This window comes from Pseudoliparis swirei, chromosome 1 (assembly GCF_029220125.1).
Source record: "Pseudoliparis swirei isolate HS2019 ecotype Mariana Trench chromosome 1, NWPU_hadal_v1, whole genome shotgun sequence".
Classification (NCBI taxonomy): domain Eukaryota; kingdom Metazoa; phylum Chordata; class Actinopteri; order Perciformes; family Liparidae; genus Pseudoliparis; species Pseudoliparis swirei.
The window spans coordinates 18,876,624-18,896,530 of NC_079388.1; the positions used below are offsets into that span (position 1 = coordinate 18,876,624).

Sequence of the window (19,907 nt, forward strand, 5' to 3'; positions counted from 1 at the left end):
CAGAGGTATCGAGCTGCCGCGCGAGGCTCCGTGACCCCCCGAGGTCTCACGAGGAGGATGTCCGAGCAGAAACTGGATTTTTATTGAAATGTATTTTTGGGGGTATGTGGGGGGAGAGGGGGGTGGAATAATAATAATGGCTCCTAAAAATAGCCTGCACGCTGATGAGCAGCTCGATGTTTAGCTGAAACTTGTGAGACGCGAGGAGGGGGAAAAAATGTCCTGGAACATTTTATTTTCTTAAAGATAAAGTGAGTCCAGCGTCAAATAAAAACAAGGGAAATAATCCATGTGATTGGACGAATTTATTCACATCTGTATTCATTCACTTGAGGAAGGGAAGAAGAAGAAGAAGAAGAAGAAGAAGAAGAAGAAGAAGAAGAAGAAGAAGAAGAAGAAGAGAAAAGACCAACAGGCGATCTTGGCCGCGCAGTGTTGATGGCACTGCGCACCGGGAGGACTTGGTTTGGGCAGGTCTTGCGCAGGCTCTTCCGGCTGCAGGGCTCCCGGTCCAGGCGATCCAGCAGCCTCTTGTGTCTCTCCTCGAACCAGGAGCAGGACCTGGGAGTCTGCCACCACCACCGGGGGGGGGGATCACTACCAGGTGGGGGATCTCCACCGCCGCTGCTGCTGCTGCTGCTGCCACGACCGCTGTCACCGGAGCGCACCGTTCTGCGCCTCCGCCTCCGGGCGCTGTCCGCGCGGCTTCCCCCCCCAACACCATCACCTACACCACCCCGCTCGCTGCTGCGCCTTCCCGGGGAACTCGAGGGGACATGAGCCCCTCGGCCGCCGGTTCCTGTTGGCCATGAAGCGGCAAAACGTGCGGACCTTGTCCCTGATCGTGTGCACGTTCACGTACCTGCTGGTCGGCGCCGCCGTGTTCGACGCCCTGGAGTCGGACTACGAGATGCTGGAGAAGGAGCAGCTGGAAGCCGTGGAGAAGCGTCTCCAGGGGAAGTACAACATCAGCGCGGCGGACTACCGCAAGCTGGAGAACATCATCATGAAGGCGGAGCCGCACCGGGCCGGCGTGCAGTGGAAATTCGCGGGCTCGTTTTACTTTGCCATCACGGTGATCACCACCATCGGTAAGTTCCCGGTACCCACCAGTCCGATCACTAACACCAGTATAACACCAGTATCACCAGAGCAGCCGCTCAGTGGCGCGTGGGCACCAGGGCGCAACAGGACGAGGTTTATGATTATTAGTAATATTATTATTAGTAATATTATTATGGCGATGAAAACATTCCAAAGGGAATAAAATGCCAAAAAAAGCTCTTATCTGTTTACACATCTTTGAATTCAACCCGCGAGGCTGAAGATAAAGTTGTTGTTTTTAAGCAACATGTTGCCACTCGGGAGTTGAACATAAATGTGTGTGTCGTAAACATGTACACACTACACACTACACACGGTATTTGGGTTGAATGACGTGGCGAACTTGGAAACCACACACACACACACGTCCCATAATGCGTTGTGTGTGTAGTCACGTTATGATGCAACTTTTGGATGAAGACGCAGCTCCGGGCTCTGAGCGGGTGGTGGGTGGTCAGACACGCCGGGGTTCAGCTCCGGTGCCCGGGGAGAGGAGGACGAGTCTCCGGCGGCGCGTCCCGTGGTGCTGACGGGGACAGCTCCTCTCCTCCGGGAGGGAGAGCCGGCGCGCGCACGCCAGAGTTCACTCGTGTCTCTCCGGAGAGATCTCGATGTGCACGTCTCTGGTTTGATGTTTGAGAGGTTTCTTTTTGAAAATGAAAAACTATGAGAACTAAAAACTATATAAAGACGAATTAATCCATGTTTTCATACATTAATTTCTCTCCCTCCCCAAGAAGAGGCCGCGTGACATCAGCGCGAGGCGGTGATGCATATTTGCGTCACCCAGATGTATTTCAGGCTGAGGGTTGCGCCGAGTTCGTCTCTGTGGAGCCGGAGCCACACTGTTCCGGGATTGTAAAAACCAAGAGAAGCTTGGATCTAACCCGAGTTAATTGAGTTAACTCACACGTGCGCTATACACACACCCCTAATTCATGACCTCTCTACTTGACCTCTCGCGACCTTTCCATCTCAGAGGTCACAGAGAAGGGCTGTCCCTCCATCACTGAGGCGGTGTTGGTGGAGGTGAGGACCGACACTCGAGAGGGACGACCTGCACGAGGAGGAGGGGGTGGAGCCTCTGTTGTATATGGCTGCAGCCGGTGGCATGCATCGTGAAGTGGGTACAAGGGACAGGGGGGGGGGGGGCTTTATATGCACCACCACGGCTCTGTCACGGTTTGACATCAGGAACCTTGTTGTCATGTGGTAGATTAAAGGTGGACAGGACATGTGTTACTACAGGTGTTACTACAGGTGTTACTACAGGTTATACTATGGGTGTTATGCAGGTGTTGTAAACAGGTGTTATACAGGTGTTACTACAGGTGTTAGTATAGTTGTTACTACAGGTGTTGTACAGGTGTTATAAACAGATGTTACTACAAATGTTATATACAGGTGTTGTACAGGTGTTATAAACAGGTTATATACAGGTGTTGTACAGGTGTTATAAACAGGTTATATACAGGTGTTATACAGTTGTTATACAGTTGTTGTACAGTCGTTACTACAGGTGTTATACAGGTGTCACTTTGCAGATTACAGTGTTCCTGAGGATGAACGAGCTCTATTGTTTCCTTCACTGGAGCCGAGTCCCGAGCCTCACGCTGTCCTCATTGTTCTACATCGTCGAGAAGAATGAAGCGAGTTCCATGGGGTGTTTCAGTTTTACACGTTCTCAGACTTGTGAACTATGTGAAACTCTGTTTACCGACAGCGGAACACCTCATTACACCTCAGAGGGCGGTTCTATGGGCATCTTGAACACGTTCATGGCGCAATATTGTCAGGTAATAAGAATTTTTGGGGAAAAGAGGATGCTTCATGTGTAATTTACTGTAATTCACACACAGGGCTATGTCAATGTATTCTTGGCATATCCCTCCTATAGAAACACACACACACTCCACGCATGCATTTCAGAGGGGGGGGGGGGTCGTCATGCGGGGTCGGGCCACAGCGCACTCCCCCGGAGCGGGTTCAGGGTTCGGTTTCCAGGCTTGAGGCGATTCCTTTTGGACCCCCGTGGACTCAGCTGCAGGAAACCCTGTTGCTCGTGTTGATCCCGTGACCTTCAGTGAGAATCAAGAACATCTCATGTAATCCTATTTTATACTTGAAAGGAAGAGTCTGGTGACGCCCCTAAAACACCACAAACCAACAAGGAACTGATCCTCCTAACAACAACAAAACCAAATATGCATACGAGTCATAATTCATCTGTATTCCTCTGAGCTATACAATCACCTTTATTACATGTGTGCACATACAAGATACTTTTTTTCCATCTCCATTGTTGTTCAGAAACTATTGAGAAGTATCCGTGATCTAATCCGTCCACTTGGAGTTCATATTACAATGAATGAGTTAGTTTATTGAGACTCAGTGCTACGTTTTCAAATACCAAAATATTGAGCAGCATTTGCGAGAAAAAAAAAGAACTTCAGGAAACCATTTCGCTTATTTTGGAAAATGACATTTTCCATCCATGAGATGTTTTTAAAAGTCTTCAGAAGGAACCGATAGAATGTCCAGAATACGGAGATGAAGTACAGAATATTATCCTTCAACCATATTGGCCTCTTTGAGCTCTACTGTAAGGTTTATTTATGTTGCACTTATCACAGACAAAGGGTCACAAAGTGCAGTAAAATATTCAATTAAAACAAATTGAGAATAACAGGGTTTAAAACAGTTAAAAGAGCAAAGTAAAATACAAGGTAAAAGATGGTGAGGTAAAAAACACAATAAAACAAATAAGTAAAAACTGATAAAACGCTGATTACTGCTGTCATCGATGAGGCTGGTTCACCTGGAGGCCTCACTGGGTTTAAAGGAGACGTTTTGATATCATCAGCATTTAGATGATAAGCAACTTTATAGGTTTTAATGATCTGCCCAAAGGGGGAATAAGTATAAAGAACAAATAAAAGAGGCCCCGCGACCCCACATGGACTCGCTGCAGATCGGAAACAAAAGCCAGTTTGAATTGACTTTTTCTTTTTCCTGTCATATTCTTGCCGTTACGACGTGTTCGGCACAGAAAGAGAAACGACTCGAGGGTTTTTGGAACCGATGTTCTTTGACGACCGTGACGTTTAAGACAATCACAGGAAAGTGTCCTCATGACTTCACTTTGATATCTTTTCCTGAGATTGGCTTGTCCGTCCAGACGTCCTCAGGCCGAGTCGTTTCATCTAACAGCTCGACATCCGTTTGCAGGTATCGTTTCAAACAGCCGGAGATTCACCTGTTGATGCCTTTGGGGGACATTTGTACACCGGATGTATTCAACCGCACCGCACCGGCAATCGATTTATCCAAATATTTATTATTTTGAAAGTAATTGAAATCCACTTCCTGTAAAAAATTAAACTCTGCCGCAAATATAAAGAAAAGGATTTGTTGCCGAGTCAACGATGAGCTGTGTGTGGAAAATAATTCACAAGAAAGACCAAATACCTCAGGAGATGTTTAACAATACAGCACAGAGAGCCACATGCATCACCTGATGCTCCGAGCTCATCCGCAGCACTTTCTCTCCAATAAAATCTTCTCCAACTGAATAAAACATCGTAACACTTTAAGGGAGAGTAGATAACATATTGGATTTAAATCATATATACGAAAGTCTCTCAAATAAAATGTTCAGAATGCATCCAAAAGCTGAATGTTGCTGGATTAATCTCTGAAGGGAGGCAGAAGTCAAGTCGTGTTAACAGTACAATCAGAAGTACTAGTGGTAGCAGAATCATCAGAATACATAACAGTCGGAGGAGCAGCAGTACAAGTCGTAGGCGAGCAGTAGGAGTATCAGATGTGGCAGTAGTAGTACTAGTAGCAGCAGTATTAGCAGTAGATGGTGGAGATCTATATCTCAGACTATATCTGGATTAAAACACAGATTAGCACTTCAGTGGCACTTAGATAGCACTTACTTATGGTACTTTTGTAGTTCGACTATGTTGAGGAAATGTTACTTCCTGTATTCTTGTTGTTCTTAGTTTGTACTCTAGGTTGAAATGCACTTATTGTAAGTCGCTTTGGATAAAAGCGTCTGCTAAATGACATGTAATGTAATGATGGACATGATGGAGATCATGGAGATGATGAAGATGATGGACATGATGAAGATGATGGAGATGATGAAGATGATGGACATGATGGAGATGATGAAGATGATGGACATGATGAAGATGATGGACATGATGGTGTAAGTCGTGGCTGCAATACGACTCCATGCAGAATCTCCGGCATGTGTTTTGCACTGAGGATCCGAGGCCACACACACACACACACACACACACACACACACACACACACACACTTACTCACAGAGCCATGAACTCATGGAGATGCTCGGCATCATCATCCTCATCATCATCATCATCAAACCTCCGTAAACCAGCTTCAAAAGAACAAATACTCGTCTGGAAATCTGAGACTGGAGTCGGAGCAGCTCGACTACATTTATACCTGTGTGACACTTAGAGATGACAGCAAGGTGTTCTTGGGGGGGGGGGGGAGGAGTAGTGTGCATATAAAAACTCACCTTTCTCCCGGAGTCGAGGTCCTCTTGTTCTCTTGTTGCCGGGAGACGGATGACAGCTTAAAAGGTGAAAGCCATCTCTGCCAAATGTCTGGAAACATCAACGTGTGTGTGTGTGTGTCTCTGTGTGTGTGTATCTGTGTGTGTGTCTGTGTCTGTGAGTGTGTCTGTGTCTGTATGTTTGTGTCTGTGTGTGTGGGTCTGTGAGTGTGTCTGTGTGTGTGTGTGTCTGTGTGGGTGTGTGTGGGTCTGTGAGTGTGTGTGTGTGTGTTTGTGTCTGTGTGGGTGTGACTGTCTCTGTGTGTTTGTATCTGTGTGTGTGGGTGTGTGTCTGTGTGGGTGTGTGTGGGTCTGTGAGTGTGTTTGTGTCTGTGTGTGTCTGTGTGTGTGTGGGTGTGTCTGTGTTTCTGTATGTTTGTGTCTGTGTGTGTGGGTCTGTGAGTGTGTCTGTGTGTGTGTGTGTGTGTGTGTGTCTGTGTGGGTGTGGGTGGGTCTGTGTGTGTGTGGGTCTGTGAGTGTGTGTGTGTTTGTGTCTGTGAGTGTGTCTGTGTGTGTGTGTGTACACTTAATGGATATGTTCCCTGATAATTAAAATTAATTGTACAGACTTTTTTGTGGTTGTCACCTCCAACCACATCATTAGAATATCAATTAATTAATTAAAGTTAATTGATTTTTATTTTTTTCAAACAAATACAAAAAGTCCATTAAAAAAATGTAATTTATTTAATGAGTTCATTCTTCTCGGTCACATCCGGCTAATTTCCACCCGCCGGCCCAATTTCACCTCCGTCTTGTTCTCTCCCTTCAGGCCGACACTGGAACTACACAACAAGGAATTGGCTTAAATAGAAAAATTGATTGTTGAATAGTAAATGTAATACATTAATAACATATCAATAGAACTTAAAACACTTTCAAGACAGGTTTCCAACCGTGGAGCTAATGCTAATTACCCCGAAAAAAAACATTATTATTCACGCAAATTAAACTGAACGAGTCCTTCGTCCTCTGCGATGAGTTAATGGTTTCTCATGAAGAGGCGGTCTCAGTTTCCATCACGCCGCTCAGCAAAGTGCCACTTATGGATATTTCTGGACTTTTGCCTCACGCACATTACGAGGTTAATGTCCACTAAAAAGAGAGTATTGTGTATTACGAATCGACTCATTCAAAAGGAGCCATTGTAGACAATATCTCCTCATATCTCTGTGATGCTTTGGTGTAGAAGGATTCTGTAAAGATATTCATAACCGGTGTGAATATATATATTTTTTATGACACTTTTTTAACGTATTTTTCCTCCAGAATTTCATATACAAAATATTATAAATAGAATAGATTATAAAATACACTGTTGATGAATACCAACCATATGAGTGTCTCAGTATTACATTTTTAATTGAAAAAAGTTTCACTGATCAAAAAAGAACGCGACAAAACATTGTAAATGACAAAAATAAAAATATATAAAATATAAATTTTTTTTTTAATGACAAACACTTTTTGTACGTATTTTTCCTCCAGAATTTCATATACAAAATATTATAAATAGAATAGAATATAAAATACATTGTTGATGAATATCAACCGTATGAGTGTCTAAGTATTACATTTTTTAATTAAAAAAAATTCAAAAAGTTCAAAAAAGAACCCCACAAAAAAATTGTAAGCGACAAAATAATTAAAAAAATTAAATAAAAACGTATTTAATAATTAACCTTTTTTTAAATTATAAATATTTATTTATTTAACCGTATTCTTCCTCCAGAATTTCTTATATATAATAATATATAATTGAATATAAAATACACTGTTGATGAATATTTTCAATTTCAATATCAACCGTTTGAGTGTGTTTCAGTAATAAATGTTAGTTCTTATTTCAAATTATTATTATTGTTATTATTAATATTTATCAGTATTTTTCCTCCAGACTTTCAAACGGTTTGTTTTTTTCACGTTAGTTTCTTCTAACATTGAATAAATCAGATTGTGTACGCTGGTGTTACATCACCTTGACGACGCTCCATCAATGATTAACGTTTAGTGGGTTTTGTTCACTTGAGGTTTTGCCTCCCCGTCTGTGCTGTAGACCAACGCCCGCTGGGCCGGACTTCTTTCTCAGTTAATAATGTCCGACTGGTTTTCTCATTGAAACATTATTTCCAGTTATTTTTCGCCCCGGTTGCCAGTAGATTATTGATTTACTTCTGCCTGAAGGCTCGATGGAGGTTCTCCACGCGGATCCATTGGGGGAACGTGTCCCACGGCGCTGATGGTCTCTGTGGGGGGTCCCGGGCTTTAAACGAGACCCCCTATGTGCACGACACAGCGTGAGCCCAAAAGCCAAGAAATAATGTCAGGTATTAGTCTGAAAGAAAGTTATATATATATAATAATAATAATAATTATACAAAAAAAACTCCAGCTATTGTCATTTAAAGGGGCTGTCAACATCTTCAAAAAATAACCCTGATGATGTCATCGAGGTGATTATTATTATCTCTATTTTGGGCTCGGTACATTATCTGTATATTCGCGTGGACTGTAAAAGACATCGGAAACGTGTGTGAAGATGCTGTCGTGGTGCATTGTCGGTAATATATGATCAAGAAGTTGCTTTAGCCCCAAAAGACAAGAAATTATGAAAGATATTAGTCTGAAAGAAAGTTATATATCGTTGTTTTTTTAAACTGTCTGTCAAATAACCCTGATGATGTCATCGAAGGTGACTTTGTGATACACGCATGGTGTGAAGATGCTGTCGTGGTGCATTGTGGGTAATATAGGATCCAGAAGGTTTGTAGGTTGCCCTCCAGAGACCAAACGTCAGGCTAGCTCGACCTGCGCTGCTTTCATTTCAACATTTATTCTTTCGGTTCGTCGATCCGTCTCTCGGGTCAGAACTCGATATCTCAGCAAGTAGAAGACGGATCGTCGTAGAATTGCACAGAGACCTTCATGGTTCCCTGAGGATGCATCGTACCGACTTTGGGCTCTTTAGTCCGTTTCTCTTCGCGTCAGCAGCTTGTTGAAATCTTGGGTTTTCCGTGAAATACCTAAACAGCTGTTGGATAAGATGCAATGCAGAGCATATACATGTATACCCTCTTATATGTGTTTCACTTAACCCTTGTGTTGCCTTCGGGTCAATATGACCCGATTCAATGTTAAACCCTCCTGTTACCTTTATATTTACTAACATATTTTACCCTTGAGGTCAATATGACCCCAGCTATTAAAATCTCCAGAAAATTATTAGAATTAATATTGTTTTCCAAGTTTAAGTGTGAGGTACTTTATGTTTGTTTGTTGACTCCCGAAAGAACACCGACATTAAACATTGAATCGGGTCAAATTGACCCGAAGGCGACAGGAGGGTTCAATATTGAATCGGGTCAAAATGACCCGAAGGCAACACAAGGGTTATAGAAACAAGTACCCATCAGATGAATCTAGCTAAATAGAAGTTTGATTGATTAATATACCAAATTTTGGGAGGAGAAAACAAAGCCGAGTAATAAAACAGTTTCTACTTCCTGCGATGCAGTTTTTCTACAATTTTTATATTATTCATTTCACGCTCATAATAGTCCGCAGTCGGGTTGGATGTACTCTCAAAGAAACAGTGTTGCAGTTATGGGGATTTAGTGGCAGAAATGTAACATCATATTTATAAAAGACATTGTATCTAGTGTATAAATTACCTGTAAATAAGAGTCACTGTGGTTTGCTTAACTTCTCAGGAGCAAGTCCTCTTCAAAGTTGATGTTTTATTCTAAAAAATAGGCAAATAAGTGAAATCTGTCATGAATTACAATTTCACTTCCAACTTCATACCACTGCCTGAGCTCCAGGAAGCGCCGCTCATTGAGCTTGGATCTCACCCGGTGATCGGCCCCTTAAAGCCACTGCATCCAGCCTCAATACACTGCCCTCCTGATCCCTGGTGGTCTCAACGCTTGTCTGTATCTCAAAGTAGAATCGACCTTTTAAAACATCCTCTAGAGGAGGAGGCGTGCAGCGTCCACGAGAGGAAGCAAAACGGAGGTAATCTGAGAGAAACAGGCGGAATATAATGATCCGTGTGGATGCTCGGCGTCGCCGGACTGTTTTCCTCTCGGTTTCTCTGCGCTGTGCTCGTTGAGCCTCCTCTCAGGAGAGGAGGAGAGAGACCACTCCAGCGACGGCCCAGGGAGACGAGCACAGCTGGGCTCTACCGGGCTTCGAGTGGGACAGTGTGGAGCGGAGAGTGGGGGGTGGGGAGCTTTGGGCCTCCTTGTTGGTGTCCGGGGGCCTCGGCTGTGTCCTTCCGAAGCAGGAGAGGAGAGGAGTCGTGTCGACTGAACAATGAGACGATGAGGGAGAAGATAGAGGTCGACTGTGCCGGGAGAGAGGAGGATGGAGGGATGAAGTGGGGTGTAAGTGGATAGAGGGATGAAGTGGGGTGTAAGTGGATAGAGGGAGGAGGTGGGGTATATATTCAAAAGGAAATAAGCCTCCTGTCCCATTACGTATCGCCTGATGGCTGAAGCAGCTCTTTCAAAATTGCCGTCCTTGTAGAAATTCCTCCTGGTTGCCAATAAATATATAATCCATCCAGCGCAAATATATATATATTTGCCCTGGATGGATTGGCGGCCTGTCCAGGGTGAACCCTGTCTGCTGGGATCGGCTCCAACGCCCCGTGACACTAATGAGGATAAGCGGTATGGATAATGGATTTAAAAAAAAAAAGATATATGTATATATATATACTGTATATAGGCAACCAGGAGGGATTTCAACAAGGACGTCAATTTATACATATATATTTATATTAGGGCTGTGAAACGATTAATCATGATTTATCACATATTACCGATATTCTCGGTATATTTTGTGAGAACATAGAGATTTATGACAAAAGACGGATATATACATTTATTCATTCTTCTATACAATGGTGCTGCAACTCAGCAGTTATTTAGCAGTTTTCTTCCATATGGAACATTAATACATCTTCATCCTAAACAGAATGTTTAACCCTCCTGTTACCTTTCGGGTCAATTTGACCCCATTCAATGTTTAATGTCGGTGTTCTTTGGGGTCAATTTGACCCCAGGCTGTTTTTCACTGTGTCAAACATATCAGAAATATCAACTTTTTATTTATTTAAAGGGCTATTTAGGTAGTCAACAAACAAACATAAAGTACCTCACACTTAAACTTGGGAAGCAATATTCATTCTAATAATTTTCTGAGGTTTTAATTGCTGGGGTCAAATTGACCCCGAGGGTAAAATATGTTCGTAAATGTAAAGGTAACAGGAGGGTTAAACAGAGCATTTTTCTTGTTTGTCAACCATTAACTCCACCATGATACAATCTAAAGGCCTCTAGTCTTCCTCTAGCAGCTGCTGAGGCAAACTGACTGTGTGGGTTTTCTTCATGAACTGGGCCGTGATGAAAGGGACGGCGGGGACACCGCTGCAAAGCTGAAACCTCACCGGCCCGGACAGGTGGACAGATTGACAAGTGACTTTTTTGCTCGGTCCCGATGCGCGCACGGAGCTCTGTGGCGCGCGAGACGGAGATCGATAAGTGTTAACGCAACGCGAAGAGACAGAAATGACATGCTGCTGTGGAGATACGATCAACAACAGACGTTTAGTTTAATAAAAGAACAAAGACGTGCTCTAGAGAACATGTCAGGGGGCGGGCCAATCTCTTTAATGTCATGCGATCTACCAACACTACGCCGCGATCGACTGGCAGGTCGCGATCGACGTGTTGAGACCCTGATCTACAGGAAGTAAAAGTCGTAACAAGGTTTCCGTAGGTGAACCTGCGGATGGATCATTACCGATGAACAGACCGTCTGCATGAGAGTGGACAGAGTTCAGATTGAAGTGGTGTGTTGGAAGCTCATTTTGCAAGTGACTTTTTTTTCATCCCGACGACCAACAACAGACGGATTGGAAGCTCATTCTGCGCATGCGTTAACCCTTGTGTTGCCTTCGGGTCATTTTGACCCGATTCAATATTTAACCCTCCTGTCGCCTTCGGGTCAATTTGACCCGATTCAATGTTTAATGTCGGTGTTCTTTCGGGAGTCAACAAACAAACATAAAGTATCTCACACTTAAACTTGGAAAACAATATTAATTCTAATAATTTTCTGGAGATTTTAATAGCTGGGGTCATATTGACCTCAAGGGTAAAATATGTTAGTAAATATAAAGGTAACAGGAGGGTTAAACATTGAATCGGGTCATATTGACCCGAAGGCGACAGGAGGGTGAAACATTGAATCGGGTCAAATTGACCCGAAGGCAACACAAGGGTTAAATGCGTAAAAATAAAATAACAAGTTAAACCTGTAATTGAATTAACTGAGTTAACGCGTTATTTTTCACAGCACTAATTTATATAAACATATATATAAACAAATGTATAAATATATATATATATTTATCCATATATATATATACAAATATACATTTGTATATATATATGTTTATATTTATATATATATTTATACATATGTTTATATTTATATATACTTTTACATATATATATGTTTACATATACAGGACTGTCTCAGAAAATTAGAATATTTTGATAAAGTTCTTTATTTTCAAAATGTCATGCATTCTGGATTCATTACAAATCAACTGAAATATTGCAAGCCTTTTATTTTTTTTTATATTGCTGATTATGGTTTACAGCTTAAGAAAACTCTAAAATCCTATCTCATAAAATTTTAATATTTCCTCAGACCAAGTAAAAAAAATTTATAACAGCTGAGTGTTTGTCAAGGCTCAGGAAACCCTTGCAGGTGTTTAGTTAATTAGACAATTCAAGTGATTTGTTTAATACCCTACTAGTATACTTTTTCATGATATTCTAATATTTAGAGATAGGATATTTGAGTTTTCCATAATCAGCAATAAATCATAAAAGGCTTGCAATAGATTTGTAATGAATCCAGAATGCATGACATTTTTGAGACCTGTATGTATATATATATACATATATGTACAGTATATATATATATGTTTACATATATATATATATATATAGTGATGTGGAACACATCGCATAGAGCGTGGCTCTCATGACGGTACATACCTCATAACTTGAAGGACACTCGCTTGAAGGACGGGGTCTGCTTATTAATTATACACAAATGTGGACGAGATGGTATCTGTATCAAATATTTAAAAAAGATGACGCTGAAAGGATTTGAATCACCATCTCGAGTGTTGTATAATTTATGAATTAAGAAGCTAAACTTTTTGAAGGAAAACTAAAGTTTTACAACTTTATTCCGACATCAACGTATATATTTTTACATCAGTGTTGTTTTAGCAAAGAAATCCGTCTTATCGAGCTATGAAAATATGTGTATAGATGTAGAAAGTGTTACCGCAAAAAATAACTATACCACGACAGATTCGCTCATTTTCAAAACATAAAAAACACCGTCCTCTAAGTTCCTGAATCTAAAAGATATTTACCAAGTGAACTCTGCAATGCAACTGTTCTACGTCACCCTGCTGGCCGCCGGGGGCCTTCCCGCCCCGGGCAGTGAGTCAGCGCCACACAGAAACCAGCTGCTTGCTCCTCCTCCTCGCGGCTTCAGGCACGAGACAGATTAGCATTTCATCTAATTACTATGCACACGCACATATTCATCCTGGAGAACCTGCGCTGACAGTTTAAACTCCAGGGTATTTCCTTGAAATCCGTCAGTGGGTGCAGCTGAGGCTTTTTCGATGACCAGAGTTCCTCCGTCGCCGTAACCTGCTGTTAATCCTCCACCTTGTCGCTCATCTTCCCGCTGCTGCTCCCACTTGCTCTTTACCGCTTTATTTTCCATGTGGGGAACGTGCGGTCTCGTGTGTGTGAGTTATTGCCTCGTGAAAACGCAGCAAAAGCATGAAATTGGCGGGTTTTTTTTAGACGCCAGTAGTGTCCCCCATCCTAAACGCGGTTCTCCTGGAGGGCGGCGGAGCAAATAGTGACAATAGAATTATATACAGCTAAAATAAAAAAAAGTTCATTTTACGTCTCATTAATGTAACTCAGCACCACATCTGGAAAAAAAAAAGAAATGTAGACATTTTTGCAAATGTATTAAAAAAGAAACACTGAAATATCACATGGTCATAAGTATTCAGACCCTTTGCTGTGACACTCATATTTAACTCGCCTGCTTTCCATTTATTCTGATCCTCCTTTAGATGGGTCTACTCCAGGGGTGGGCAAACTTTTTGACCTGCGGGCCACATTCGGTTCTAAAATGTGACAGAGGGGCCGGGCCAGGAGCATTTGGACACGCAATGTAAATTTATTAAACCTGGAGATTGCGTCTGTTTTTTATACATTTCAATTTAAGGTGCAAAGTTAAAGTAATCAATATTTACTGGAAAGAGATCAATGGAATCACTTTCAACATTCAAAACAAATTATTACCCAACGAAATACTCAAGCTCAATCATTTCTAATGGTTTTAAACCCCGCAAAATAATGGACGGATTGTCCTGAGAGATAGACTGTATTAAATATCCTGCCTGCAGCAGAAACTAGAAAGGGGTCTTTAAATTGAGGGCGATGTGCGGCGTCATCTGGTCAGCATGTGTATGAACCCGTCACAAACAGACTGACAGCACTTTACTCGAGAAAATATAACCCTAAAGCTGACAATTGAAGTTCGATTTTTAAAATGTATTCATATCTCTTCTGAAAACACACCTTTACTCATGTGGACGAACTGTTTTGGTGTTTGAAATTGGTTTACCAAAGGTCATAGGTTCACAAAAGCAGTGAAATATCTGAATACAATGCTAGATACATGTAATTGCACCTGTCCATCCTGGAGAGGGATCCTCCTCTGTTGTTCCTGATCCGATGTGAGGTCAAAGGTCAGGGATGTCTATATGCACAGATTGTCAAGCACTCCGAGACAAATTTGTAATTTGTGAAATTGGGCTCTACAAATAAACTGAATTGAATAAATGAGGAAAACCAAATTTTGTATTAACGTTTTTTTAGTAAAAATGATGTGGTCTGTCACACATTCACCAAAATGATAAAGATGGGACTGAGAAATGACTTCATATTGCAGATAAAGTTTCATGGGGTGTGTGCAAATAAAAAATGACCATTACATTTTTTGTTTAAATAAATATGTATTGTACATAAAAAAAAAAATCTACATTATATACATGTTGTGAAATAGAAAACAGAAAACAACTATTGACTATTTACAATATGGCTTCACTATAATAACATCGTGTCACGAGACCTCTCTGCTGGCCGGGCAGGTGGAGCTGTAGGCGCTGGTGAATCCTCTCTGTAAAATACAAGACTAGTCAGCACCGCGCACAAGTTACGGACACCGTGACACGTAACGTGTGGTAAAGACTCTTACCCGGTCCAAGTGGCTCTCTTCTGGCTGCGTGTTCCTCCTGTGCCTCTGCAGCCCCTCCAGGCTCCGCGCTGCTCGCCAAAATCACTGCAGCTGTTTCTAAATGAGTCTCACCTGTGTGGTGGGCGGGTGCCTTGTGATTTACTGAGTGTTCATTGGTTGTTTTTTTTCGCAAAATGTTGACAGACAAACGGATTGACAAATCATGGTGAAGGGTTTTGTGTGACGAGTACTTTCCGCGCCAACGCACACCGGAAGTAAACAAAGTCGCGATTTGGACAAGTTCGGCGGGCCGGATTAAAAAGCCTAACGGGCCGGATGTGGCCCGCGGGCCGTAGTTTGCCCATGTCTGGTCTATAAATATTTATACATATAAATATATATAAATACGTGTAAATATATATATATATTTATTTATATATATATTTATAAATATATGTATATATGTGTAAATATATATTTATATTTATAAATATATATATTTATATATGTGTAAATATATATATATATATATATATATTTATAAATATATGTATATATTTATAAATATATTAATATAAATACATATATTTATATAAATATATATATATTATATGTAAGTATTGTAAGAAAAAAATTCTACATTTCTGTTTTTTTCTGTCCAGACGGGGTGTTGAGTGACATTAATGAGAAATAAAATGAACTTCTTTGATTTGAGCAAACGGCTGCACTGAAACAAAGAGTGTACATTCAAAGGGTCTGAATACTTTCTGTCCACACAGTCAATGGAAAAACCAGACAAAACCAAACCAATAAAGCAGAAGTGGGATTAGGGCTGTAATTGTTTCCCAGCGTTACGCCGTCCACTCTGCACACGGCGTCGCTCCGATTGTTCGATTCCCGGATGAGTGGAAGGAACAAAACGTGCAGCTGGGTTTATTATCGTGAAACGCGATATGCGACATGTGCATAACGTCACTTTGTGTTGTCCTGAGGTAACATCGTCCCGACGTGACCTTTCCCGACCAACGGCGAAGCGTCTCCTCCTCGTCAGCTGGCGGTCCACGCCGGGCCGAGCGGTGTCGGCTGCTCTCTCTCGGAGGCGACGGAACAATGTGCCCGTTGCTTAGCAGCACTCGACGGCCATATTTGTTTTCCAGAAGCCGAGCAAATGAGCTTCATTAGGTGGAGGCCTAACGGGGAGATGGAGAGCGACACCTGGGACGACGGAGGAGGAGGCGAATGCGACTCGACTTTGAAATTGTTTTGGTTGCACACGGAGAGGATTTACAGCTGCTGGGAAATGCGTTTAGTGTGAGGATCCCCACGGAGGGTTAATTACCCAGCATGCTTTGGAATTAATGACAGGTATTAGGTCCACCCTGGTTCTCTAGTTCATCTGGTAGAAGTTAACGCTGAGATTTATAAATTGTGTGTGGTTTCTATCTCTTTTACCCCCCAAAAAAAGACAATATAGACATATATATAAATATATATATTAAGTGTCTTTGAGTACTATGAAAAGCGCTATAGAAATTGTATGTATTATTATTATTATTATTATATATATAAAAAACTAAACAAAATAAGAGCCACAATGCAATGCCGATACTGTTCATGTATATATATATATATATTTATGTCAGAATCAGAATCAGAAACAGTTTTATTGCCAGGAATGTTTACACAAACGAGGAATTTTTTTTGGCGGAAGGTGCAACATTTAGACATGACAAACAACAATCAACGCGACAGCAACAGTGAACTTAAGTATAAGATAATATAAGATAAAGATAAAGTGCTCGGACAACAAATAATGTTAAAGTGTTTAGGTGTGTGTTTCAAGTGATGTGTGTTTAAGTTAAAGTGCATGTTAAAGTGACGTGTGTGGAGGAGGCCTCCAGGAGGGAAGAAGAAGGAGGAGGGAGGAGGAGTAGGAGGAAGAAGGAGAAGGAGGAGAAGGAAGAGGAAGGAGGAGGAGGAGGGGGAGGAGAGAGGAAGGAGGAAGAAGAGGAGGTAGTCCTGGGGGTGACAGTCAGTCAGTGGGGGACCCGGGCTCCATTGATGAGCCCAACTGCCGACGGGAACAAACTTTTGGTGTGGCGGGAGGTCTTTGTCCTGATGGACCGCAGCCTCCGACCAGAGGGGAGGGACTCCAACAGGGAGTGATCAGGGTGGGAGGGGTCAGTGACAATCTTGCTGGCCCGCTTCAGTGACCTGGAGGGAAGGCAGAGGTCAGGGCGACGGGCCTGTAGTCATTGAGTCCTGTGATCTTAGGCTTTTTGGGGATGGGGATGATGGTGGAGGCCTTGAAGCAGGCCGGAACGTGGCATGTTCCCAGGGAGGTGTTGAAGATGTCGGTGAACACCGGAGACAGCTGGTCAGCACAGTGCTTCAGGGTGGAGGGGGAGACGGAGTCCGGGCCCGCTGCTCTGCGGGGGTTCTGCTTTTTAAACATCCTGTTGATGGAGCTGTGGGGGATGGCCTCAGGACTGCTCCATTGTCTTTCAAAGCGGAACTCATTGAGGTCATCTGCCAGAAGCACGTTGTTCATGGAGTGGGGTGATTTGGGCCTGTAGTTGGTGATCTAAATTCAGGAAGTTCATGGCTGAGGTTCCCTTTGTTAAAATCCCCGAGTACAATAACTAAAGAGTCCGGGTAGGTCCGCTCCACACACCGTCTCTGTTCGGCGAGGGTCCGCTGTGCCTCCTGCACATTTCCCTGCGGCGGCATGTAAACTCCGGCCAGGATGAATGAAGCGAACTCACGTGGGGAGTAGAAGGGTTTGCAGTGAATGATAAGAGATTCCAGGTCCGGCGAACAGTGCTGTAGAATCACCGTTACGTCGTTGCACCAGCCGTTGTTGAGGGAGAAGCAGATTCCTCCACCCTTTATTTTGCCGGAGAGCTCCGTGTCCCGGTCCGCTCGGAACAGCTGGAAGCCAGCCAGCTGGAGCGCAGAATCTGTTAGAGATCCACTTCGCCATGATTCCGTAAAACACAAAACGGAGGATGAAGAGAAGTCTCTGTCTCTCCCCACCAGCAGCTGGAGTTCGTCCAGTTTGTTGCACAGTGAGCGGACATTGGAGAGAAATATGCCCGGCAGCGCTGTACGAGATCCCCGTTTCCGTAGCCGCACAAGCGCCCCTGAACGTTTCCCTCTCCGACGGCGTCTCACCGCGTGAGCGAAGGTGAGCACACCTTTCACAAGAATGTCCAGTAACTCCACAGAAGTTAAACACGTTGGAAATAAATCCGCTGGAGTTGTTCCCCTGATGTTCATGAGCTCTTCTCTGGTGAAAAAGCTCCGGGGGTCACAGCAGAAAACAGTATTTAAGACGAAAACAACAAAAAACAAAGAGCACCTAAGCGCTTGTATACAGGACTGTCTCAGAAAATTAGAATATTGTGATAAAGTTCTTTATTTTCTGTAATGCAATTAAAAAAACAAAAATGTCATGCATTCTGGATTCATTACAAATCAACTGAAATATTGCAAGCCTTTTATTCTTTTAATATTGCTGATTATGGCTTACAGCTTAAGAAAACTCTAAAATCCTATCTCATACAATTTTAATATTTCCTCAGACCAAGTAAAAAAAAAGATTTATAACAGCTGAGTGTTTGTCAAGGCTCAGGAAACCCTTGCAGGTGTTTCGAGTTAATTAGACAATTCAAGTGATTTGTTTAATACCCTACTAGTATACTTTTTCATGATATTCTAATATTTAGAGATAGGATATTTGAGTTTTCTTAAGCTGTAAACCATAATCAGCAATAAATCAGAATAAAAGGCTTGCAATATTTCAGTTGATTTGTAATGAATCCAGAATGCATGACATTTTTGTTTTATTAATTGCATTACAGAAAATAAAGAACTTCATCACAATATTCTAATTTTCTGAGACAGTCCTGTATATATATACTTGTATTATGAATATATGTGTGTATATATATATACATATATATGTGTGTGTATATAGATATATGTGTATATATGTATATATATGTATATATACATATATGTATGTATATGTATGTATATATACATATATACACATACATATGTATATATATGTATATATACATATATGTGTATATATATGTGTATATATACATATGTTTATGTATATATATGTGTGTATATATGTATATAAGTGTATATATATGTGTGTGTGTATTTATATACCTATACACGTGTATATATACCTGTATATATACAGGTCTATATTTATGAAAATATGTATATGTATAAATATATATGTATATATAAATATATGTATATATACATGTCTATATACATATACATATATGTATATATATATATGTGTATATATACACATATATATATATATATTTAACGCCTCTTTGCCACATATTTTGGGATATTTCAGACTGGATTAAATGTGATGCAGCATCATTATAAACCACTGTTTGGACAAGGTTTCTCAGTTCATGCGTTAATTTTTATATATATATATATTTATAAAAAAATGCAGGAGGATAAACACAGTGAAACTAGAGAGCGCAGCTCGGTGCCAGCTGAGCGTCTCTCTCCTCTTTTCTCACTCCATCGTCCCTCCGGGCTCCATTACAGTCGAGATCAATATTCATCACTCGGCCGTTCTCAGCGAATCATAATATACAGGAGTATGAAATGAAATTAATCTGAAGATGCTGCGATAAGAAATGAGATCAGACTCTCTCACCGATGCCAGAGTGTGGCCTGCAAACACACACACACACACACACACACACACACACACACACACACACACACACACACACACACACACACACACACACACACACACACACTGGGTACGGTCTGTTTTTAGCCACTGAGAAAGCTG

General features: G+C 41.8%; 1 protein-coding gene across 1 annotated transcript in view; it reads left to right on the forward strand.

The window, feature by feature from the left end:
• Nucleotides 1-438: 438 nt before the first annotated feature.
• Nucleotides 439-19,907, forward strand: part of kcnk9 (potassium channel, subfamily K, member 9) — a 33,900-nt gene continuing 14,431 nt past the window's right edge. Inside the window, 2 exon segments of the mRNA XM_056415253.1 lie at nucleotides 439-579; nucleotides 581-1,091. Coding sequence (XP_056271228.1) covers nucleotides 439-579; nucleotides 581-1,091 — 652 coding nt within the window.